Below are 25,727 nucleotides of genomic sequence, written 5' to 3' on the forward strand. Positions count from 1 at the left end.
TATTCCAAGAATTGATATCAATTCAAAACATAGAAAACCGTAAAAGATAAATCAGGAGATGGCTGATTCATAACGGGTAATAAAATAAATAGCACTTTCGAGCTGATGTCGTCAGTGACTCTTGGATTTTCTAACGAAAGGTTCCTGTACTGTTGTCATAGAGTGATTGTGAATTTCTCTGACTCTGAAGAATCAACTAGAAGAAGTAGAATCACCAGAACATTTTGCTCAGCTGAAAGCACAAAGTAAACTCAGTTACTGGGAATCAGCAAAAACCACAGGCATCACTGGTCCCAGGGATTTAGAGTCCAGAAACCTCTCCAGGTGATGGACTGTTGATTTGGGGCTCTATGCATTGTCACAGACAGCTGGGGATATCAGTTTCTGGACCAAATGACCCAATAAGAGATGCTAGTCATAAAAATCCATTTTTATCTGGAATGTTTCTAGAAGATCAAAACCTTTTTCCTTCCAGCATCTAATGCCTGAGTGATACATTTAAAATTTTTTAGTCTGCCTGGGCACCCTCTTTTTCTAGGAGCAGCACTTTTTATTTTTGAAATTATCCTACAATGAATTACCGGCTTTTCTTCTGTTCTCATCTTTTTCCTTCCCCAACATACACACACTGTAAATATGTGCCATGTTCTTAGGCAATCCCACTTTCTCAACCTTTGTTGAGTGACCCAAGCAAGGTTAAATTCGAGTTCTCCCCAACGAGTTTTCCCAGCTGCAATTGAAGAAGAGATACAGTCCATCTCTGTGGTGGAAACTCCAGGTTGTGAAACTCAAGATCAATCAGCAATAGAACCTCTGGAGCAGCTGCTGGGTGATGAGAAGAAGCAGGCAGAAGAAATGGACAGAATCCTGGAGGAACCTGAGTCCCACATGGCAGGTGATGCTGAGGCTCACTGCATGTCTGCCCTGCCCACTGTTCAGTGGGTCCACCCTACTTGGGAACCCAAGAGCCAGTATATTGCCGTTTGCTTACAAGGACTGTCTTTCATTTATGACCAAAAGCGAGTTAGTGTGTGTCAGGTCAGCCGAAGGATGAAGGAAGGGCCCCCATTCTCTGGATATGATCTTAGCTCTTCACCCTATTTTCTTTGTGCTGTTCAATAATTCTCTGGATTGGATCATCAGCATATATGCCCACCAGTCATTTAAATGCAATACCATTTAAGAAAATGCAGAGTTTTCTCTTTTCTAGATAGTAGGAAAGTTAAAGTTACACTGCATTGTTTTGGAAGACAGCTAGGCTTAACCTAACACATCAGTCTAGTTTTTTGGTTCTGCCTTGATGACTTTCTGGACTAATTAGTCATTTTTCTCCTCTAATTAAACCAGGTTCATTTTCCTGCTGGCTAGCTGTATGCCACATTTCAGGGATAAATCTCTCATCTCTAATTACTAAAATGGACTGGTTGCATCCTTGCCTCAGTTTCTTGTCCAGAAGTTCACCAAATGGTTATTTCCTTGGGCTGAATTCAGTTTTGGAATTAACTCCAGCATTTAGCTGTTGATCTTGTTCTCTTTATCCTAGTAGATAAGTTTTTGGCACGTTCTTTCTCCTTCCCATCATTATCTCTCGTCTTTACCCGTCACTTTCTTTCTGTTGTGGTTTGCATTTATTGATCTCTGCCTTTCCTGATACTACTCAATTTATGTTTCACAGAAATAACGGCTGTACTTAAATGAAACTCAGATTCCTATATAAAAATGTTGGGATAACTTTGTTCCTTCAGTAAGGGTAATACAGACATTATAGATCTTATCGGGAAGAAAAATTATCACAATATTTAGACATGACTGTCTTATTTTAAAAATGTTTTCAGTTTACTTTCAGATTCCATATATAGTTTTAAAATACATGTTTTAGCTGAATAGTAAAAAAAAAAAAAATATGTAGGCACAGGAGTGTCTATTGGGCACTCCTGGGAAGGAGAGTAGCCTTTCTTTCTCTTTTTTTCTTTCTCTTTCTTTCCTTCCTTCCTTCTTTCCTTGCTTTCTTTCTTCTTTCTTTCCTTGCTTTCTCTCTTGCTTTCTCTCTCTCTCTCCTTGCTTGCTTGCTTGCTTTCCTTTTTTTTTTTCTCTATATTCTACCTCTAGGCTTTGCCTCCTTGCTTGCGCAAGTCAAGCCCAAGTTTTAAGTTTTATGCTTATGGAAATACAGTAAATTAAGACATTATTTATTTATCTATCTATCTATCTATCTATCTATCTATCTATCTATCTATCTATTTTTTGAGACAGGGTCACCTAGGCCGGAGTGCAGTGGCGCAATCGTGGCTCACTGCAACCTTCACCTACTGTGCTCAAGGGATCCTCCCACCTCAGTCTGCTGAGTAGCTAGGACTACAGGTGCATGCCACCGTACCTGGCTAATTTTTGTAATTTTTCTTGTACAGTTGGGGTTTGGCCATGTTTCCCAGGCTAAATTAAGACATTTAAATCACTCAGGCACAACTAATTTTTTCATATTGCCACATCTTCCTAGGAGTGGGATTCTGCTTCAGTCTTTTCAGCTCTCTATGACTTAATTTTGACTCCCATCAATAATGCTTGATGTAGCCAGTGTTGGTTTATTATTACCAAAAGCAATGCTGTTCTGGAAAGGCAAGGACTGCAGTGTCTCATATGATGCAATTGGACGGAACCTCAAGACGACATTTGCTCCCAGCAAAGGGCATTCAGCAGAACAAGGACCAATCAGAATTCATCCAACAATCATTTTCAGTGTCATCTAAGACTGGCAGGTAATAGCTTACATGTGTGATTGTGACTTTGATGTGAGAATGAGATGGTCCACAACTGTGGGTAAAGTAACCTTCCTGTTCTCAATCTCTTGTTTTTAAAAGATATTTCATTCCTTATTCATGTTCTTATTTATTTATCGTTTTACTCTTTCATTCATAAAAGTCTGCCAAGTTCTATTGAGGGAGCTGGGGAAAGACAGCAAGCAAGCCCCAATCCTACGAGCAAGGTGTTAACAGACAGTGGGCATCTGAAAAACAACAGAGAAATGGACAAGGAGGCAACAGAATGGCAGGGAGTGAGAAGCGTTACGCAGAAAGACAAAGAATGGTGAAGAGACAGGAGGTGGAAGAGATGGAAGGTGCCTTTTCAGATGAGATGCTTGCTGGAGGATGGTATCCTGAGGAGATGATGTTTGAGCAGTGGTCTGATTGAAGTGAGTCACGTGGGGATGTGGGACAAGGGGAGGTGGAGAGGGCTCCATCCTGGCACGTGTCTAAGGGGAGGTTCTGGAGAAAAATCCTCTTTCAAGCACGTGCAGTTTGTTGGAATATTCAGTGCTTTGGGATGGTAGGGGTGAAATCCCCATGTTCTTTTTGGCTCTTGTCCAGAGATGACTCTCAGGTCCTTCCCCGTGACCCATCTCAAAGCCAGCGCTGGAGCAGTTCCCTGCTGTCAATCCCTCTTAACGCTCTGAATCTCTCTGACATCTCCTTATGCTGACCGCAGAGGAAAACTCTGCTTTTAATGGGCTCATGTGATAAGATTCGGCCCACTCTGATTGACTCCATTTTGATTGGCACAAAGCCAAGTGTTTAGTAATCTTAACCCCATCTGCAGAATTGCTTTTCTCATGTAACATAATCATGGGCAGATGTGATATCTCGTTTTATTCACTGTCCCCAGGATTTGAGTGGGAGATTTGGGAGAATGTTTTAGAATTCTACTTACCACGCCTCTTTTCAATTTAGTTCTGATTTGGGTCACCTGAATCTACAGAGGTTTTTTAAGTTTTATTGTGCTACTAGAATGTAACATGTTTCACTGTAAGAAAACTCCAAACTAAACATAGAAGCATATTTAAATAGGTTAAAAGTCGGTAATCTCACCTTTTAGAAAAACAAACCCTGAGGGTTTCTGCTGTGATTTGAAGGCAGGGTGCTTTTGTCCCAGTTGTGTTGTTGTTGTTGTTGTTGTTGTTGTTTTCTGCTGAGCCTGGTAGCTGATGAAATTTAAAATATAAACTCTTTTCTACTGCACAAAGTGGAGAGGTTTGTTGACTACTGCTGCACCACTTGATATCCTAAAAGACAGCACAACATGCATATTTAAAATATGCTACTTCATTCTCGCCAGAAAATATTTTATTGGCAACATTATCCTACATTTCTAATAAATATAGTTCTGCATTCCAGTAATATACATAAAATATTTATTTAAGAATCGACTCCAAAAACTCTAATGTACTAATCAAGATGATATACTGTAATTTCAAAGAATAGAAAACAAAGGAGATTTAGTGGGCAGGTCATTGTGGTCTTTAAATATTTTAAAAGCAGAAAAAGGAGAATCAATTGTTTTGTGTGGGTCTAGTACGTAAATCTAGGGCTGAAGGATAGAAGTTTGCAAGGAGGTGTATTTCAGTATACAGGAAGTTTTTTTCTTTTCTTAAAAATAAAATTAAAATAGAGCTCCCTGAGCTCTGAAATAAAATAAAATAAAAATAGAGCTCCTGAGTTGGAGCAGGCTGCTTAGGAAACCAGTTTCTCCTCAGTCGAAGTATTTTGACAGGAAAGTCTAAAGTCTATGTCAGAAGTGTTATCCAGTAGGTGTCAGCCAACCTTATCTGTAGAGTCAGATAGTAAATCTTCTTGGCTTTTGAGGCCATGCTGCCTCTGTAGCAACTTCTTAACTCTGCCATTGTAAGGTGAAAGCAGGCATAGGCAGCAAGTGAATGAATGGCCATGGCTGTGTTTCAGTAAAACTTTATTTACAAAAACAGGTGCAAAGCCAAATGTGGTCTGTGAACTGTGGTTTGTCAAGCCTGATATATTGCATTTCCTGAATTGGGTGGGAATAGGACCTAAACATCAAGCCAGTCCCTTCCAAATCTAAGATTTCAGTGTTATATGATTCTTTGGTAGGGTGTAGGAAGGCATAGATATCATTTGCTAAAATATCCCTCTAGGAGGAGGTATCCATACCCATCCCATTATTCACTGTGCCTGCAAGCAACTCTAATAAAAAAAAGTTCAGTTAGATGAGGTTTCAACTACATGCCACTAAATAACTGGGAATGTTATAAGCATTTTTTAAAATGGAAACCTGTGCATAAGCTGTGTGACCCTAAAATGAAATTAGGGTCCTTTTGAGTGCAGCATTTTTCTACCTTTTTTGATGTATCATTTACAAATAAAAATTATATGTATCTACTGTGTACAAGATAGTGTTTTGATATACATGTACATTGTGAAATGATTACCATAGTCAAGCTAATTAACATGTCCATTACTTTACATAGTTATCATCTGTGTGTGTGTGCATGTGTGTGTGCTGAGAACCCATCAGATCTATTCTCTAGTGAAGTTCATGTATACGATACAGTATTATGAACTATAGTCACCATGTTTGCAGTAGTCAGGGTTCTCTAGAAGGACAGAACTAATAGGATAGATGTACATATAAAGGTGAGTTTATTAAAGAGTATTGACTCACACGATCACAAGGTGAAGTCCCACAATAGTCTGCCTGCAGGTTGAGGAGCAAGGAAGCCAGTCCAAGTCCCAAAACCTCAAAAGCAAGAAAGTCAACAGTGCAGCCTTCAGTCTGTGGTCAAAGGTCCAAGAGCCCCTGGCAAACCACTGGTGTAACTCCAAGAGTCCAAAAGCTGAAGAACTTGGAGTGCAATGTTCAAGGGCAGGAAACATCCAGCACAGGAGAAAGATGAGGGCCAGAAGACTTAGCCAGTCTAGTCCTTCCACGTTCCTCTGCCTGCTTTTATCCTAGCCCGGCTGGCAGCTGATTAGATGGTGCCCACCCAGATTGAGGGTGGGTCTGCCTCTCCCAGTCAACTGACTCAAATGTCAATCTCCTTTGGCAACACCCTCACAGACACATCCAGGAACAATACTTTGCATCCTTCAATCCAGTCAAGCCGACACTCAATATTAACCATCACAAGTCCACCGCTTGTCTACTTGAACCCATATGCATCTCCTGAAATCATATATAATCTTCAAATAAAGATAATAATAAGGTCATAATTATGTTAGGTAATACATAATACAGCTATCCTTCGTACAACCAGAAATGTACCAATCCCCAACCCAAATGCTATTACATAAAGTTAACAACATTTAAATGCTGATTTGAAGTAAATAAATCTTATGTCACATGATAAAGGAAAAAGAAAGGAAATAAAATGAAGATATTTTCTTAGTACAAGTGTCTACATACACAAACATGTTCCTAACAAAATAAGGAGGAAATATGACAATTACAGTCCTCATTTCTGCAGCTGGTCACGTGGGCATAGCTGGTATTGATGACTACCTTCTTCTACTACCCATTCTGTATTCCTTTTGCCTTCAGCAAGCATCTCAGCAGGTTGTGGTTTTTTACCTGGTGGAGTGACCCAAACATTCATTCCTAAGGGGTTTGGGCCTTATGTAGCACTGCCTGGATTGGGCTGTTGTAGTTTCCCATTGACCTTAATCACAGGGCATGGTAATACTAAGAGTTGCCTGAAGGGATCTCCTGTATTCCTTGCATACTCTTCCTTACCTCCACTGTGGAGTAATAGACTAACTTCATCTTGATATTCCAGGTCAATCACCACAGCCAACACTGCAACTCCCTTCTGAGCCTGTTGACTTAGAGGTAAAAGGATCTCAAAGTGTCCAGGTGGCAATCTTAACTTCCAGTTTAATGGAATCCTCGTTGTGTCTTCTGGTGGCAGCATTTTTCCCTCTGAAACTAACACAACTAAGCAAGCAGAAGGTAATGTCTTGGGAACAGGAAGCAAAAATTTTGCTAGTGGATAGCTAGGGGTGATGGTGAGTGGTGCCACTTCCACTTCTGCCCCTTGATTCCTAGACCTGTGAATCCTGGCTATGGGAGAAACGGTGCCATATATTGGATGTTGATTCAGAGCATACATAGCCTTCTGGAGAATTTTGCCCCAGCCCTGCAAAGTATTGTCCCCTACTTGGCATTGTAATTGTGACTTCAAAAGGCCATTCCACCGTTCTATCAATACAGCTGCTTCAGGATGATGGGAAACAATGTTGTACATTACATCCTCCAACTTATTCACACTGCATAATTGAAACTTTGGATGCTTTGACCAAAACCACCCCATAGCCAGCACTCCCCATACTCTGGCTACCACCGTTCTACTCTCTGTTAGCATGACTTTGACTTTTTTAGATTCTGCATGTAGTTGTAAGTGCCTCTCTTCAGATGATCATATGATTTTTATCCTTCATTTTGTGAATGTGGTATATAGCATTTATTGAGTTGCATATGTTGAACCATCCTTGCATCCCAGGCTCAGTTGATCATGATCCTTTTAATGTGTTGTTGAATTTAGTCTGGCTAATATTTTCTTCAGGATTTTTGGATCTATGTTCATCAGGAATATTGATCTATAATTTTAATTTTATTTTCTTGTGATGTCCTTGTTTGGCTCTGCTATCAAATTAATGCTGGCCTCATTAAATGAGATTGGAAGTGTTTCCTCCTTTTCAATTATTTGAAAGAGTTTGAGAAGGATCGGTGTTAATTCTTTAAATGTTTATAGACTTCACCAGTGAAGACATCAGGTGCTGAGCTTTTCTTAGTTGAGAGTTTTTATTTCTGATTCAATCTCCTTACTCATTATTGGTATGTTCAGATTTTCTATTTCTTCCTGATTCAGTCTTGGTAGGTTGTATGTTCCTAGGAATTTATCTATTTCTTCTAGGTTATTTAATTAGTTGATGTACTGTTTTTCATAGTAGTCTCATGATTTTCTGTATTTCTGTGGTATCCATTGTAATGTTTCCTCCTTCATTTATAATTTTATTTGTTTTCTTTCTTTTTCTCCTAATTAGGCTAAAGATTTCTTGATTTATCTTTTTAAAAACAACAGTGTCATTGACCTTTTCTGTTGTTTTTCTAGTCTCTATTTCATTTATCTCTGCTCTGATCTTTATTATTTTCTTTCTTCCTCTGTCTTTGGGCTTAGTCTTTTTTTACTTTCTTATTGCTTCAGGTGTAAAGTTAGGATATTTCAGATCTTTCCATTTTCTTAAGGTAGGTATTTATCGCTATAAACTTCCTTCTTAGAACTGCTTTTGCTGCATCCCATAAATTTTCAATGCCACAAATTTTGTTTCTCTTTTCATTTTCCTCAAGACATTTTTTGATTTTCCTTTTGATTTCTTCTTTGACTCATTGATTGTTCAGGAGTATGTTAATTTTCATGTATTTGTGAATTTTCCATTTTTCCTTCTGTTACTGAATTCTACTTTTATGCCATTATGGTTGGAAAAGATACTTGATATGATTTCAATCCTTGAATTTGTTAAGATGTTTTCCATGGCCTAACATATAACCTATCCTGGAGAATGTTCTGTGTGCACTTAAAAAGAACGTGCATTCTGCTGCTTTTCAAGGAATGTTCTGCACTTGTCCGTTAGGTCTATTGGTTTATAGCATTTTGAAATCCACAGTTTCCTTGTTGATTTTCTGTCTAGGTGATCTATTCATTGTTGAAAGCATGTTGCTATTTATTTCTCCTTTAGTTATGTTAATATTTGCTTTATAGATTTAGATGCACTGATTTTGGGTACATATGTATTTACAATTGTTATATCCTCTTAATGAATTCACCCTTTTACCATTGTAGAATGACCTTCTCTGTCTCTTGTGACAGTATTTGACTTAAACTCTATCTCATCTGTTATAAGGATAGCCACCTCTGCTTTCGTTTGGTTATCATGTGAATGCAATCTCTTTTTCATCCCTTCACTTCCAGCTTATGTCTGTCCTTAAAGCTAAAGTTAGTCTCTTACAGGCAGCATACAGTTGTTTTTTATTCACTCATCCACTCTGTCTTTTGATTGGATAATTTAATACATTTACATCTAAAGTAATTATTGGTAGGTAAAGGCTTGCTACTATCATGTTGTTAATTGTTTTCTGATTGTTTTGTAGTTCCTTTGTTGCTTCTTTTTGTCTCACTGTCTTGCTTTGTGACTTAATAACTTTTTTGGAGCAATTTGCTTTGGTTCCTTTCTCTTTATGTTTTGTATATCTACTACAGACTTTTTCTTTGTGGTCATCATGAGGTTTACATAAAATATTTCATAGTTATAACCATCCATTTTAATCTGGTAACAACTTTGACTGCATTTAAAAATACTGTATTTTAACTTCTCCTCCTCCCACATTTTATTATTCATGCCATAGTTTATATCTTTTGTATATTGTGTATTGATTAGCAAATTGTTGTAGTTATAGTTATTTGTTAATACTTTTGTTTTTTAACTTTTATACTAGAGTTAAAAGTGACCGTTGCACAATAACAGTATTGGAGTATTCTGTATTTGACTGTATAAGAATACCTTTAATAGATTTTTATTCTTTCACATGTTTTCATGTTAGTTAGTGTCCTTTTGTTTAAACTTGAGAATTCCCTTTAGCATTTTTTGTAAGGCAGGTTTAATGGTGTTGAAATCCCACAGCTTTTATTTGCCTGGTGATATGATTTGTTCCTGAACTTCCACCCAAATCTCATGTCGAATTGCAATTCCCAGGTGTCAAAGGAGGGACCTGTTGGGAGATGATTGGATCATGAGGTGTTTTCCCCCATTATGTTCTCATGATAGTGAGGGTGTTCTCATGAGATCTGATGGTTTAAAAGTGGTGGTTAACCCTGTGCACATGCTCTCTCTCTCTCCTGCTGCCTTGTGAAGAAGGTACCTGCTTCCCCTTCACCTTCCGCCATAATTGTAAGTTTCCTGAGGCCTCCCCAGCCATGAGGAACTGTGAGTCATTTGGACCTCTTTTGTTTATAAATTACCCAGTCTCAGGTGATACCTTTTAGCAGTGTGAAAATAAACAATACAGAGAATTGGTACTGGCAGAGTGAGGTACTGCTATAAAGACAACCTGAAAATGTGAAGGCAACTTTGAAACTGGGTAACAGGCAGAGGTTGAAACAGTTTGGAGGGCTTAGAAGATAGGAAGATGTGGGAAAGTTTGAAACTTCCTAGAGACTTGTTGAATGGTTTTGACCAAAATACTGATAGTCATATTGACAATGAAATCCAGGCTGAGATGGTCTCAGATGGAGATGAGGAACTATTGGGAACTGGAGCAAAGGCCATTCTTGCTATGCTTTAGCAGAGACTGGCAGCATTTTGCCCCTGCCCTAGAGATCTGTGGAGCTTTGAACTTGAGAGAGATGATTTAGGGTATCTGTCAGAATAAATTTCTAAGCAGAAAAGCATTCAAATATAACCTGGCTTTTTCTGAAAGCATACAGTCAAGTCATATGCATTCACAAAGAGATGGTATGAAATTGGAACTTATGTTTAAAAGGGAAGCAAAGCATAAAAGTTTGGAAATTTTGCAGCCTGACCATGTGGTAGAAAAGAAAAACCAATTTTCCGAGGAGAAATTGAAGCTGGCTGCAGAAATTTACGTAAGTAATCAGGAGCTGAATGTTAATTGCCAAACAATGGGGAAATGTCTCCAGGGCATTTCAGAGGTCTTCAAGGCAGCCCCTCCCATTACAAGCCCAGAGGCCTAGGAGGGAAAAATGGTTTCATGGGCCCTGCTGCTCTGTGCAGCCTTGGGACTTGGTGCCCTGTGCCCCAGCCACTCCAGCTCCAGCTGTGACTAAAAGGGTCCATAGCTCAGGCTGTCACTTCAAGGGTGCAAGGCCCAAGCCTTGGTGGCTTCCACGTGCTCTTGGGTCTGCAGGTGCACAGAAAACAAGAGCTGAGCTTTGGGAGCCTCTGCCTAGATTTCACAGGATGTGTGGAAACACCTGGCTGTCCAGGCAGAAGCCTGCTGCAGGGACACAGACCTCATGGAGAACCTCTATTAGGGCAATGCAGAGGTGAAATGTGGGGTTGGAGCCCACACACAGAGTCCCCACTGGAGCACTGCCCAGTGGAGCTGTGAAAAGAGTTCCCCCATCTTCCAGACCCCAGAATGGTAGATCCACTGACTGGAAAGTTGCAGGCACTCAGTGCCGGCCCATGAAGGCAGCCGTAGGGGCTGTGCCCTGCAAAGCCACAGGGACAGAGCTGCCCAAGGCCTTAACAGCCCACCCCTTGCATCAGCATGCCCTGGATGTGAGACAGGGGCTCAAAGGAGATTATTTTGGAGCTTTAAAATTTAATGACTTCCCTGCTAGGTTTTGCATGTGCTTGGGACCTGTAGCCCCTCTATTTTCGCCAATTTCTCCCATTTGGAATGGGAACATTTACCCAATTCCTATACCCCCATTGTATTTTGGAAGTAACTAACTTGTTTTTTATTTTAAAGGCTCATTGAGGGAAGGGACTTGCCTTGTCTCAAATGAGACTTTGGACTTGGACTTTTGGGTTACTGTGGAATGAGTTAAGACTTTGGGGGACTGTTGGAAAGACATCATTGGTTTTGAAATCTGAAAAGGACATGAGATTTGGGAAAGACCAGGGAAGAAAGATATGGTTTGGCTCTGTGTCCCTACCCAAATCTCGTCTTGAATTGTAATCCCCACATGGGATTACGTGGGAGGGGCCTGGTGAGAGGTGATTGGATCATGGAGGTGGTTTCCCCTGTGCTGTGATCTCATGATAGCGTGGGATTTAAAAGTGACAGTTTCCCCCCCACATACACACTCTCTCTCTCCTATCACCTTGTGAAGAAGGTGTCTGCTTCCCCTCTGCCTTCCATCATGATTATAAGTTTCCTGAGGCCTCCCCAGCCATGGGTAACCGTGAGTCAGTTAAACTTCTTTTGTTTATAAATTACCCAGTGTCAGGTAGTATCTTTACAGCAGTGTGAAACTGGACTAATACATCTGGGAAATTCTTTTTCTCTCCTTCCTTTCTGAAGGACAGCTTTGCCTGATATTATATTCTTGGTTGCCAGATTTTGTACTTTCAATATTTTGAATATATCATCCCACTCTCTCTTGGCCTACATGATTTCTGCTGAGAAATCCACCAATAATCTTATGAAGCTTCCCTTTATGTGAAGAATTGCTTTTCTCTTGCTTCTTTGAAAATTCTCTCTTTGTCATGGTGAGGGTCTCTTTTTTTTTTTTTTTTTTTTAGTTGGAGTCTAGCTCTGTCATCCAGGCTGGAGTGCAGTGGCGCGATCTTGGCTCACTGCAAGCTCCGCCTCCTGGGTTCATGCCATTTTCCTGTCTCAGCCTCTGGAGTAGCTGAGACTACAGGTGCCCACCACTATGCCTGGCTAATTTTTTTTTGTATTTTTAGTAGAGACGGGGTTTCACTGTGTTAGCCAGGATGGTCTCGATCTCCTGACCTCATGATCCACCCATCTCGGCCTCCCAAAGTGCTGGGATTACAGGTGTGAGCCACCGCGCCCGGCCGAGGATCTCTTTATATTTAATCTATTTGGAGTTATTTTGGGCTTCATAAATCTGGATGTTTATTTCATTTATGTCTCCAAATTTTGAGAGTTTTCTATTCTTATTTTTTAAAATAAGTTTCTGCAACTTTCTCTTTCTCTACTTCTTCTGGAACTCTTCTAATGCATATTAGTTTTCTTAACAGTGTCCTATAAGTCTTGTCAGCTTTCTGCAATTTTTATCATTCCTTTTATTACTCTGACTAGGTAATTTCAAATGACCTGTATCTGAGCATGCTGATTCTTTCTCCTACTTGATCTAGTCTGCTGCTGAAGCTGTTTGTGAATTTTTTCAATTCAGTCATTTTGTTCTTCAGCTCCAGAATTTCTGTTTGGTTCTTTTTTATGGTTCCTATCTATCTTTTTGTTGAACTTCTAATTTTGCTTATGTATTGTTTTCCTGATTTTGTTTACTGTCTATCTATATTGTTTTGTATCTTATTGAGCTTTCTTAAGGCAATTATTTTTAGCTCTTTGTCATGCAGTATAGATCTCCATTTCTTTAGGGTCACCTCCTGCTGCTTTATTTCCTTCCTTTGGTGGTTTCTTGTTTCCCTGATTATTTGTGATCAGTGTGGCCTTGCACTGAAGTAGGCACCTATTTCAGTCTTTACATACTAGCTTCAGCAGAGAAAGCCATTCACTAGTCAGATTGACCAGAGATTGTGGGTGGGCTGTCTGTTGGGGTCTATGCACAGTATTTCTGCTGGAGTTCTAAGGTGGGCAGGGCTGGATTCTGGGTTCATTCACTGTGGTTGTCTGTATTCTGTGCACAAGGACTGGCTTGAAGCATGGATCCTTGGGGGCTGACTTGGCACTGAAATGAGCCTTAAGCCTGAGCCTGCAGGGGCCAGCCTAACATGGGGATCACCTTGCACCTGAGTTCATGGGGATAGGCCTGTTCCTGAGTTTATTCAAGCTGTCCTGGGAACAAGGTCCACTGGGGTGAGCCTAGCATCTGGGTCCACATGGCCCAGCATGGAGCCAAGGTCTCTGGAGGCTGACCTGGTGCTGGATCTGCAGAGGATGGCCTGGATTCTAGGCCCATGGGTACCAACTTGGAGCCTTGGGTTGCTGGGGCTAACGTGGAGGCTAGAGTCTTGAGGGCCAGGCTAGAGCTGGAGCAGGCCTGAAGTCTAGGTCTTCTGTGGCCATCTTGGAGCCTGAAGCCCCAGGGGCTGACCTGGTCTGGGGTGAGCATGGGGCTGAGGCCACAGAGGCTGGTCTGGCCTGTGGCAGGCCTGAATCCTGGTGCTGGGGTTTACTGGAGTGAGCTTGGTGCTTGGGATCTGTGGTGAAGTTAGGTGCTATCTTAACTGTCCCTCCTCCATGCAAGAGGGTATCTCTCTCCATACTGTGCTACCCAGGCTTGAAGGTGAGATGACACCGGTAATGTGAAATTGTCCTTCCTATACACTTCTATGTGTCTTTTCTTATTTCTGTGCTGCAACCAGGTGGTATAACCTCTCACCTGATTCCTTAGCTCTAGTGAAGTTATTTTCGTGCATGGATACTTGTCCAAATTGATGTTTCTGCAAGGGATGAGAGCTAGAAACTCCTGTTCTGACAAACTCCTATTCCTATTCTTGCTGACATCACTCCCTGAAATAGTTAATATACTTAACAGCTGAACACGGATAGGATGTTCATGGAATATGTTGACAGGACAAAAAGTTGAAACTGTTGGCAGAAACCCAAAGTCAATATTGAAGCCAAGCAAAATATTGCCTGCAGTGCCACATTAGAACAGCTTGAAGACCGTTCATTTTTAAGTGACAAGAGACTCACCTCCAAGAAGCAATTGTGTTTTCAGGTAGCAAATTTTTATTATTCTGATTGTTTCCAAATAAACTATAATTTTTAAGTATAATTTTTTACTTTATGAGAAAATTAGTCATTTATATTCTAATTTCCTGAGTATGTAGAGTATAGATAATGTTCCTTTATGTAGAAATATTTAAATGTAAGATGATTTTAAATCAGAAAGAATATTTGATTGATTTAAAATTTTTAAATGGGCTTTAATATTTTCAGAGGTTTTCTTTACTTAGGGATTTTTGGACTGACATTATTGCCATTATTTATTAATTTTGTTTTTGCCCAAATCAAGAGGTTTCATAATTGTTTACTCTCTCTCTACCAATTCCCTTTTCAACATTACTAGCCACAGAGTTGGCCAATGAACAATAAACACAACAGTAGTCTGGAGGTCTCAATTTGTATCTTGGGAAGCATTATAAATTTTCCAACTCCCTAGACACAAATGTACAAAAAAAAAAACCCTTGTTTTCTGTACCAGTAATTGTGTGCTTTGTCTTGCAATTCAGACATTTACAAGAAAATCTAAATCACCTTAAATTAAGATTTATGTTAAATGTGGTCTAAAACCAGCAGAGTTATGTATTGTTTTCTTTTTTAGAATGATTTTATTCAAGCAAGCAACTTATTTCATTTCCTTGTTTGCTACAGTTTCCTGTGGTAAGTGAATTATCTATAAAACATGGAATTCAGGCTAAGACACGACTAGCCAAGCAAGTGGCACCACCCCTGGAGAAAGCTATTGAACATACAGCTTCGGGGGTGGAGATTGTCCCTGATGATTCAGGACACGTGTCTATTTAATGTTCCACAACAAGGACCACTTGTCAGGTATATTGCTGTAGACATACGTTGCAGACCAGAGGAAGGAGCTCAGAAGTAGGAATGTCTTGGGACTTGTGTTAACAAAAACTTCTGTTCGCAGATGACACTCTGCAAAGCAAAACTTGAAACAAAAAAAAATTAGTCCTCTATTTTTATTATCAACAGTAAAAAATTAAACTTTTTCTGAAAATTCAAAAGAGTGCTAGGCATTTTATAGTGTCTGGGTCCAATCCAAGTATCTGTTAGGAACACCATACATAGTTTTACTCTGGACCGCTAGGGAACCATTTCAAAAATGAAAGTAACTGGTTTAAATTTAACTTAGCAAACCATGCATTTGGATAGTTTTAGGTGAATAGCTTTCAACACCAGATTTCGATCTCATTTCTCTATTAATTTCATTAATTTTTGGAGAATAAAAATGATTCTGGACATTTCATTAATCATTACAGAGGGAGTTTTCTCTGTGTCCCCACAAGGCATGATTCTGGGTCTATGGTGACTTAAGAGGGCCACACAACAATGAGTATTTAACTTTCCTCAGATGTATGGCTACAATAAACATCTATAGGTAAGGTTTACATTCATAAAGAGACCTTTTTTTTTCCAGGAAAAAAGGCTTTTATTCCCCCTAAATCACAACTCCCCTGTGTCTGTCCCTCAACCCTGATTTCTCTTCTAAACCGTAATTTACAAACCCATGTGCAAACCCACTGAAAGGTGAGAAGGAGCATAAGCCAGAGACACTGGGAACCACAGCCAACTACAGGGGGTTTTTCATTTTTTTGTTTTGTTTTGTTTTTTGGCAAAATAAATCATGATTATGGCTAGGAAAATCAGGGATGTAAGTAAGCAAAAATTTAGAAACTACGTATTGCATGTAGTCCCCAAATTCAGAAACAGTCGTCGTTAAACATCTTTTATTTAGTCTTTCAGATATTTTTCTACATATACCTATTTGCACATTTCACAAAAAAGAGTTATTAACTGTGGACACTCTTTGACTTGCATTTTCCACTTATAGCTATCTTTTGGTGCAAATAAGTAATATATTTTGGAGCTTGCTATTCTTCTCTTTTTATGGTATTTTTGTGTGCACATTCTTATGCTCTTATTCAGTTATTTCTGTAGAATACATTTTTTGAAATAAAAATACTAGATTCAAACGTATGAATATTTTTGAAGGTTTTGTGGTGTGGTATCATGAAATTAGGTTTCAGAAAGGTTACTCCATAGTTGACTTTTTCTACCAGCTAATAAGAGTGCTCACTTACCCCACTTAGGCCAACTGTAACAGGCTTCTGTTGCTTTGCATCCTGACATATTTATCTTTCTGGAAACAGTGTCCTAATTTATTTCTGCAGAGCTGCTGCCTCTCAGTTTTGGTCCATGTGGTTCTGGTGGCCCTGATTCTTCTGCTGAACCAGAAAGTGCACACATCCTCCTGGCTGTGGTGACCCAATCAGAGCCAACGTCTTGCAACGAAGCTTTTGTTTAGACATCTAGAAATAAGACTCTTATGTTTTTTTTTCCAATTTGACTTGAAACTTAAGACAATACACAGGCCTGAGTTGTTGGTACTATTTTGCTACTACGTGGAGCTTGAGAGTAATGGTAACACCAAGACTGGAGCAAGTGGAAGGAGACACATTGTCCACTGATGCTATCAGTTGAGCACAATGTGCAGTTACTTTTAAAGCCAGATTCACCATGGGCTTTTTGGCTCCTGAACCAATAGATTTCATTTGTTTTCAAGCCACTTTGTACTAGGTTTTCCGTCATTTGCAATCAAAACCAGTATACAAATACTGGTTATTTAATTTTTCATTTTTGCTAATCTCATGGATAAAATGGCTTCTAGTTGTTTTAACTTGCCTATATTTGTGATTCTTCCCATTTTCATATACTTACTAATCACTTCTATTTCTTTTGTAAATTATCTTTTCATATTTGTTATCTAATTCTTTAAAATTAGAGTATTTTCTTCTCATTATTGTTTATGGAATTGTTAAACAAGACTGAATAATCTGCCCAAAGTCCATGGACATGGGGGCCCATGTAAAAGCTTTGAAAGCCACCATCATTATGAGATAAATTATATAATAGTACTTTACATATGCTCCAAAATACAGCACAGACACAGCTATCATTGTCATGGTCATCATTATCATCATGATCACCAACTTATGAGGATAAGCAAGAACACCTACTAGAAGTTTCTTTCCATTCAGCAACAAAATTGGTGTCTTTCTAGTCACTCCCTTCCCTGACTGTCACATAGCAGTTCACAGAGGCTCAGTTGCAGAATGAGAAGCTCTGGGCCAGGACCTGCCATTGTATGCATCCTTGCATGGGAACTGGGGGCTGGAAGAGGAGTGACTGCTTGATAATTATGAGTCAGTCAAAACCACCAACTGTCTGAAAAAAATAGGCCTTTTTGTAACTAGTATTGTCACTAAACCAACTCCTCCATGTTTTGTGCATACATGAAATCTAGGCAATACACTTGTATTCCCAAAAGCTTCCACTTGAAGAGATCTGTGCTCTTTCCAAATATAAACCTTACCCGAGAGGTGGTCATCTTGGCCACACCTCAGAGAGGGAGAGAGGCAGTCTTGCTGGGTTGGGTGGTCGTAATGGGGCTCAGGGCCAAATCCCCAGGGGGTAGGATAGTGCAGAGAAGATGGCACTCTCCAGTGCTTAATAAAATGCACGTGGTCTAAGCTGCCCATTCCCTCAAAGGCAATAAAAAATAGGTACTATTTAAATTGAAGAGTAACTGCTGCCCCAGGGAATGGACAGGTTGTCTTTGGAATAGCCATAGTTAATGGTCAGTTGACGACTGAAATGAATGTGCTACCTGAACAAGAAAGCTTATTAACCAGATTTCAAAGACAGTCTTTCCCGGTAAATCCAAATTTACAAATTAAAGCCAGTAAAGACACCTGATTCTCTAATAATATGTGGGTTGCAGTATATTTTAGAGCTGGGAATAATTCCAAACAGCAAATAGTTCAAAATTTATTTTCAATTAAGCATAAGCATTCATTTGCTTAAACTATCTTAAAAATGAGTAAAAAATATTGTCAGTTTGTTTCAGTCATACTGAGATGAGGAACAATGTTTAGCATTGCATGCTAGAAAAGGACACAGGATTGGGAGTCAGGGCTGGGTGACCGTCACAGGACTTTCACTAACTGTGTGGACCTTGGGCAAGTCTGTGTGCCCTGAGACTCAGTTATTTAACTTTCTTTTAAAAAACATAGTCCAGATGCAGATAACAAAGCCTGCCTCTAACTTCCCTTACAGAAGTGTGAGAAGCTGGTGGAGATGTTTGTTACAAAAGTGTTTTGAAAATAGAGCAAATATTCTTTTTAAGGCATGATGTTTTCATAGCTTGTCAAGCAACAGGGAAAAACTCAGTTAGGATTTTATTTTATTGTGGGGGATTTATGTGCAAATTATTGTGCAATTTAATGAAAATAAGCCAATGTTTTATACAGAAATACCCAGAAAATTAAATAACACTATACATTGTTCAAATAGTTGCCTTAATATATTTTATTTTCTCAGCATAATTAGAGTTGTATTATACAGATCTTTGAGTAGTCAGTCAGTGGGAGAAGTTAAGACAACAGATATCTTTTTATTAAAATTATTATTTGAATTATCGCAAATTAATTTTTATGGTTCTATCACAGGATGTCTGACTCAACTTTATGAAAACACCTTTTTCAGAGGTGGGGATGTAGCTTCCATGTACACCCCAAATGCCCAATACTGCCAGATGAGGTGCACATTCCACCCAAGGTGTTTGCTATTCAGTTTTCTTCCAGCAAGTTCAATCAATGACATGGAGAAAAGGTAAAAGTTGATATTTCATTATTGGAGAAGCTGTTTTTCAAAACTGAATCAGTTTTGTGCAGAAAGGTGTAGTATAACTGAGAGTTCTTCCTCAAACGGGGTTCAAGGAACAGCTTCAGCAAAATCCCGTCAAGAGGTTCTTACAAATGCAGATTCCTAGGCCACAACCCAGATTTGCTGAACCAAAGTTTCTTGTGATGCATTTTAAACAATCACTGTGTTTCTTTAAAGTAGTAGAAGCTGGTCATTTTCTATTCAAAGCCTCAAAATGCTTGAATATCATTGGGCTAAGAGATTGTCTCGTGCTTGAACATTGTTGGGCTAAGAGATTGTCTCAAGAAAGAGTCTAACAGGTGAACATTTCATCTGAATAAAGAAACAGATTTAACTGTGTGACCCATGATCACATTAGCGGATAGCACAGTCCAAAGCAAATAACATAAGACAAGCATTTTGCTGAGAATGTAATGGAGAAAGATCTAGAACTTGTGATTTTGGGACAGGGCAGATCTAAATGGGGCCTATAGTGAGCCAGTTTGGGCACCTATGGCATGATGCTATGTATGCTGTGTGTGTGTGTATGTGTGCTTGTGCTTGTGTGAATATGTATTATTAACTGGAAATTTGTAAAAGTATTGGAAAAATAGTACTTATGGTTTTTTTTTGTGTGTGTGATGGAGTCTCGCTTTGTAGCCCAGGCTGGAGTGCAGTGGCGCGATCTCGGCTCACTGCAACTTCCACCTCCCAGGTTGAAGCGATTCTCCTGCCTCAGCCTCCCAAGTAGCTGGGATTACAGGCACGCACCACCACGTCTGGCTAATTTTTGTAGTTTTAGTAGAGACGGGGTTTCACCACATTGGCCAGGCTGGCCTTGAACTCCTGACCTCGTGATCCACCTGCCTCTACCTCCTAATGTGCTGGGATTACAGGCATGAGCCACCGCACCCAGCAGTAATTACAATTTTTATTAGGTCAGAGAGATGCTTATTAATCACAAGCCACAGTTTCATCTTAATGATTTTTCCTTTTGATTAATATCCAGAGTAAGCTTTTCTTTGTCGTTCCCATTTCCATATCATAACTCTTTACTCATCTTCACTCTATGTGAGTTTACCAACTAGAAATTGGATAGTCATTCTCTGATCCCACATGTTAAACTTGTGGAGAAAACTCAGATTGTATGTGAGGATCATCATATTGAAAGTGGAGGAAGGTTCTAGAATTCTTATAAATAATGAAATTAACATGAAGGTGGACATCTAAGACAGAGGGAAGTCTTCCATTAAGTGCAGACTACAAGGAGTTAATAAGCAAGATGAACATGATATACAAATCCAGCTCTTATCACTAAGTTAACTTTTTAAGTAAATGAAAGTATTTGCAAAAATAATTACCAATTGAGGACATAGTTGCCTGAAAGTTTAAGAACACAGGAAAAATCATTAACTCTTTAATATGGTTGATTTCCTGTACTTAAAAAATGTGAGTGTAAAGAAAACGCAGTGATGGAGTTAGATATTATGGGGTGTTATAAAATTAGCTCTAAGAGTGTTCTTTCCAGCAAGTATTGGGGAAGCTATATTATTTTCCTTATTCCTGGTTTTATTTGTTAGTGTATAGAAAATGCTAGACATTTCCTCAATGTATTGTTTATTATTCTACTTCCTAAGTAAAGCTACTTTTCAAACAGGTTTGGTTGCTTCTTGAAAGATAGTGTTACAGGAACCCTGCCAAAAGTACATCGAACAGGTGCAGTTTCTGGACATTCCTTGAAGCAATGTGGTCATCAAATAAGTGGTAAGTTGTGAATTTCTTAGCTACATTTGAGTTAATATTGGATCTCGCTTAGAACAGCTTTTGCTCAAAGTTTGTACTGCTACAGCTTTTTGGAAGGCATCACTCATAAAGATAGGAGATGGGGCAGTATTCTGGACACAAAAGAGGGACCCATATTCATCTGGACACTTCTATTGTCTTTATCAATCAACACATACTTAATGAGCCTCTATTATTTATGAGGTTAGCGCTCAAGTGTAAGATTTGCAGAAAATGAATCCAAATAATTGTGTCTCGTTTCCAGATAAGAATTTTTAAGAAAACACAAGGGAACATCTCTCTCAAGTTCACTTGAGGGTAATTTTTACATCAGTGATTCTCAACCAGCAGTGATTTTGTCTCTTCCACTGGGGACATTTGACAATGTCTGGAGACATTTTTGGTGGCTACAACTAGGGAGGATGCTATTAGCATTTACTAAGTAGAGGCCAGAATGTTTGAATGCTGACCAACATTCTACAAGGCACAGGGCAGTCGTCCACAGCAAATAATTTTCTGGCCCAAAACGTCAACAGTGCTGACATCAAGAAACTCTGTGATATACCACTAGGCCCAAATTGAAGAACTGAGTTCTGCAAATCTTGCTAAGAATAATACTTCCTAAAGGAAACTTGAGGACTAGGATGCTAGAGAACTTTGATTCTGACATCTGAAGCTACTGATGTCTTGGGAAACAGTTTCCAATGCTATCCTAATAAATTTAAGACAAATGAACTATTTCTCAAACATGACTGGGACTGATAAGAAAGTGAAAAGTGCTGAAAAGATTCAACTGATGGGTTGTCAGAATCTTAAAATAACTGCTGTTATTCTATGTATGACTATATATCATTACTATTTTATTTTCCTTATGGACAATTAATTTTGTAGGTTCAAATTTCAGATGTTTTTAAATTTGTCATCCTTTCCTCCCTCATTGATATCACCTCTTCAATACGTACACACTTTGAGCCTGCTGTTTGCATTTTAACCAGTTATCAAAGGATGGCAATGCCTTCATTATAAATGTGGGCCTGACTTAGCCAGTATAATAGGTGTGGTCTACGTGAGGTGGAGTACAGTTCCTATTTTAAAATATCAATTTTTATGTTAATCCAATTTGGTATAAATTATTCCAGTAAGTGCTATTTCTGATTGTTGTATCTTGTAGCAAAATTTAAAGAAAAAGTAATTTGTGCCTTTCTCAATATTCCTGTTATTGTTGATGTACTCTAAAACTCAGTGTTACTCACTTAGCTTGCTTTTAATGTTTTTTTCTAACTTCATCATCTTAAAGTGAAAAATTGTTCCCAAGTACATAAAATCTCTACACTCAAGAACAATTCTAGTCAAAAGCATTTAGAGCTTCCATATGAACACTTAAAGAGTTTTTATTTGTAAGAGTCGCATCCCAACTCTTAGCCTGTTCTTTTCTCACATGCAGAAAAATAGGAAAGAGACTTCGTTTCCACAGTCTGCAAATTCCTGTGTTTAAGAACCACAGTGAATAATCCACCTCCCTGCCCAACTCAACGTACTGTCATATAGTTTTCCTGACAGTTTGTGTATTTTCTGTCTTTCCCACCCTTAAATTTAGTTTTATGACTTCAACCATACTTCTTAGGAGTGGAAAGTTATCTGTAGTAGATTATGGTTTATTCCACATAATCTTGGGGAATAAAACTTTAAAAAAGTATACAGTTTATACTTCTGGTACATTACGTCCTTAACCAAAAGTCTAACCAAGAAATTTGAATCTTTAAAAAAAAAGAGCCTAATTTTGCTTCACTGTCTGTGAAAAGAATTATCTGTATCTTTTGCATGTAAGACAAAGCTCAATGAAAAGGGTGCTTAAATAGAAGTTAACACTATTTTAAAGCAAGAATGGAAGTGGTTTCATCATGCGTAAACAACAACTCTCCACATTTTGTAATGATTGATCTGGATGCAATCTGTAATCAGACAGGAGAAGTCGAAAGCAAAGAAATAACACTGGGAGATAGAGAAGCTCCTTCATTCAATGCAAAAGGTCAAAGGCACATCAGTTTCTTTAATAATGCAAACCTCAGCACACATTATCAGTGTCCTCATTATTATTGCCTTGTTTATTTCCCACTGCTCATTGATAATTTCAACGTGAAATTTACCTGTATTGCTGCATGCATCTTGCAGTTTAAGAAGTGAAGTAACCCAATTTCAAAGCTAGTGCTTTAGGGAAAATATTGGATTGTATTTACTTCAAGCAGAGTTCGATAATTTATGGACATAATGAAAATTTTAAATCCCTTAGTTAATATAGCAGTTGCCAAAACTGGGCTATTATCATTCTAAACTACCAACCCAAATGGTAGTGGGTATCTAATCTACCTCTAGAAAGAAAATGGACTGTATTTGCTCTATGTATTTTTCTTGTACAGCTTGCCATCGAGACATTTATAAAGGAGTTGATATGAGAGGAGTCAATTTTAATGTATCTAAGGTTAGCAGTGTTGAAGAATGCCAAAAAAGGTGCACCGATAACATTCGCTGCCAGTTTTTTTCATATGCCACGCAAACATTTCACAATGCAGAGTACCGGTGAGTATAATTCAAGGTGTTTGTTCTTTGTTTTGGTGCCTCCAGGATTTCACTGTATTCTTCTTAACCTCTTTTGTTCCCAAACTAAAAACCAAACAGGGCTTTTATTCTAACCACTTTCCTCATTTACTTACTCTATTTTATTTTTTTATCTTTTATTTATTTATTTATTTATTTATTGAGATGGAGTCGCGCTCTGTCGCCCAGGCTAGAGTGCAGTGGTATAATCTCGACTCACTGCAACCTCCGCTTCCCGGGTTCAAGCGATTCTCCTGCCTCAGCCTCCCGAGTAGCTGGGATTACAGGCGTCCGCCACCATGCCTGGCTAATTTTTGTATTTTTAGTAGAGTCGGGGTTTTACTATGTTGGTCAGGCTGGTCTCGAACTCCTGATCTTGTGATCCACCCACCTCGGCCTCCCAAAGCGCTGGGATTACAGGCATGAGCCACCACGCCTCGCCCTTCATTTTTTAATTAAATAATTCATTTAATTTCGTTTGTTTCTCTACTCTTTTCCCATGGCATGTAATTGTACCGCATCTTCAAAGCCTGGCATCCTCTTCCCCTACTTCTCCAAAGCTGATTCTTGCAGGTCTTTCCTCAAATACCATCCCCTCCAAAAGCCCATTTCTGAGCATTCTCTTTTAAGTCACACTCAGCTCTGTTTATTTCATTCATAGAGCTAATCACAATTTGATATTAACTTGTGATTTTTTTTCCTTATTTTTAAATCTTATTTTTATTTGCATAGATGTATGGGGTACAAGTGTAATTTTGTTACTTTGATGTATTTTACAGTGGTAAAGTCTGGGCTTTTGGTATATCCATCACTGGAGTCATGTACATTGTACCCACTAAGCTATTTTTCAACACCCGCCCCCTTCCCACCTCTCTGTCACCTTCCCAGTCTCTACTGTCTATCAGTCACTCCATGCTCTACTCAATTTTGGTGTCATTTTTCCTGAAGTCATTTTCTGAAGTCTGTGTCATTTTTCGCTTTCCTGAAGCGAATTTTGGTGTCATTTTTCCTGAAGTTCCGTTTGCCCCACACATAGGCCTTGCTTATAGAATGAGGGTTTCGTGTCACGGAGTCTCCTGCCTCATTCTCACCCTAACTTTTCCTTTACCCCTTTGCGAGGGGAAGGATGTCCATTAGGTTAATAATGCACACCCCTAACCCACTCATTATCAGGGTCATTGTTTTTCCACTGTGCATTTTAATACTAACTGTTACCTGCACTGCTCCCTGCCCCTCAAAGTGCAGAAAGCAAAGTAACCTCTTTTCTTCCCATTCAGGAACAATTGCCTATTAAAGTACAGTCCCGGAGGAACACCTACCGCTATAAAGGTGCTGAGTAATGTGGAATCTGGATTCTCACTGAAGCCCTGTGCCCTTTCAGAAATTGGTAATTGTAGTACTACTTCACTTTGTGATTGTGGTAGGTGGAATAGGAGCCCCCAGAGACGTCCCTGTGCTGAGCCCTGGGACCTGTGCGTGTGTTCCCATAGCTGGCAAAAGCGTTTCTGTCAATGGGATGCAGTTACGGGCTTCGAGATGGGGAGTTTACTCTGGATTTTCTGAATGGGCCCAATGTACTCACAGGGTTGAGTGCTCACAAGGCTCATAAGAAAAAGAGAGAGGCGGAAGGCTCAGAGCCAGAGAGAGAGGTTTGAAGGTGTTACACTGCTGGCTTTGAAGATGAAGGTCCGTGAGCCCAGGAATGCAGGCGGCCTCTAGAAGTTGAAAAGGGCGAGGAAACAGTTTCCCTGTGGAGCGTCCTGGAGGAAGAAGCCCTGCTGATGTCTTGACTTTAGCCCAGTAAGGCCCAATCTCTAGAACAGTAAGATAATGAATTTATGTTGTTTTTAACCACTGAGTTTGTGGTTATGCCCCTAGAGCAGCAGTTATAGGAAACTAGTACAGTGATACTGTTACAGTTATAGGACAGTGATATAGGACAGTGATATTGTTATAGTTATAGGAAACTAGTACAGTGATACTGTTAGAGTTATAGGACAGTGATATAGGACAGTGATACTGTTATAGTTATAGGAAACTAGTACGGTGATACTGTTATAGTTATAGGTACAGTGATATAGGACAGTGATATTGTTATAGTTATAGGAAACTAGTACAGTGATACTGTTATAGGACAGTGATATAGGACAGTGATATTGTTATAGTTATAGGAAACTAGTACAGTGATACTGTTAGAGTTATAGGTACAGTGATATAGGACAGTGATACTGTTATAGTTATAGGACAGTGATATTCTTATAGTTACAGTGGTATAGTTATAGTTAAAGGTACAGTGATATTGTTATAGTTATAGGACAGTGATATTGTTATAGTTATAGGACAGTGATGTAGTTACAGTGATATAGGTACAGTGATATTGTTATAGTTATAGGACAGTGATATAGTTATAGGACAGTGAT

General features: G+C 39.1%; 1 protein-coding gene across 3 annotated transcripts in view; it reads left to right on the forward strand.

Annotated features, from left to right (window-relative positions):
* Positions 1-1,881: 1,881 nt before the first annotated feature.
* KLKB1 (kallikrein B1) overlaps positions 1,882-25,727 on the forward strand; it is a 42,661-nt gene continuing 18,815 nt past the window's right edge. Inside the window, exons 1-9 of one of the 3 annotated variants that reach the window (XM_016952646.4) lie at positions 1,882-2,756; positions 2,920-3,190; positions 6,581-6,753; positions 14,018-14,203; positions 14,810-14,868; positions 18,735-18,897; positions 20,588-20,694; positions 23,130-23,289; positions 24,585-24,694. In XM_016952646.4, the coding sequence (XP_016808135.3) occupies positions 14,811-14,868; positions 18,735-18,897; positions 20,588-20,694; positions 23,130-23,289; positions 24,585-24,694 (598 nt within the window). In that variant the 5' untranslated portion in view covers positions 1,882-2,756; positions 2,920-3,190; positions 6,581-6,753; positions 14,018-14,203; position 14,810. Of the gene's footprint in view, positions 2,757-2,919; positions 3,191-6,580; positions 6,754-14,017; positions 14,204-14,809; positions 14,869-14,896; positions 15,605-18,734; positions 18,898-20,587; positions 20,695-23,129; positions 23,290-24,584; positions 24,695-25,727 lie in introns of those variants that run through there. The other 2 variants (XM_063810070.1, XM_016952649.4) reach the window with 2 other exon arrangements.

The sequence above is a fragment of the Pan troglodytes genome, chromosome 3, assembly GCF_028858775.2.
Source record: "Pan troglodytes isolate AG18354 chromosome 3, NHGRI_mPanTro3-v2.0_pri, whole genome shotgun sequence".
NCBI lineage: Eukaryota > Metazoa > Chordata > Mammalia > Primates > Hominidae > Pan > Pan troglodytes.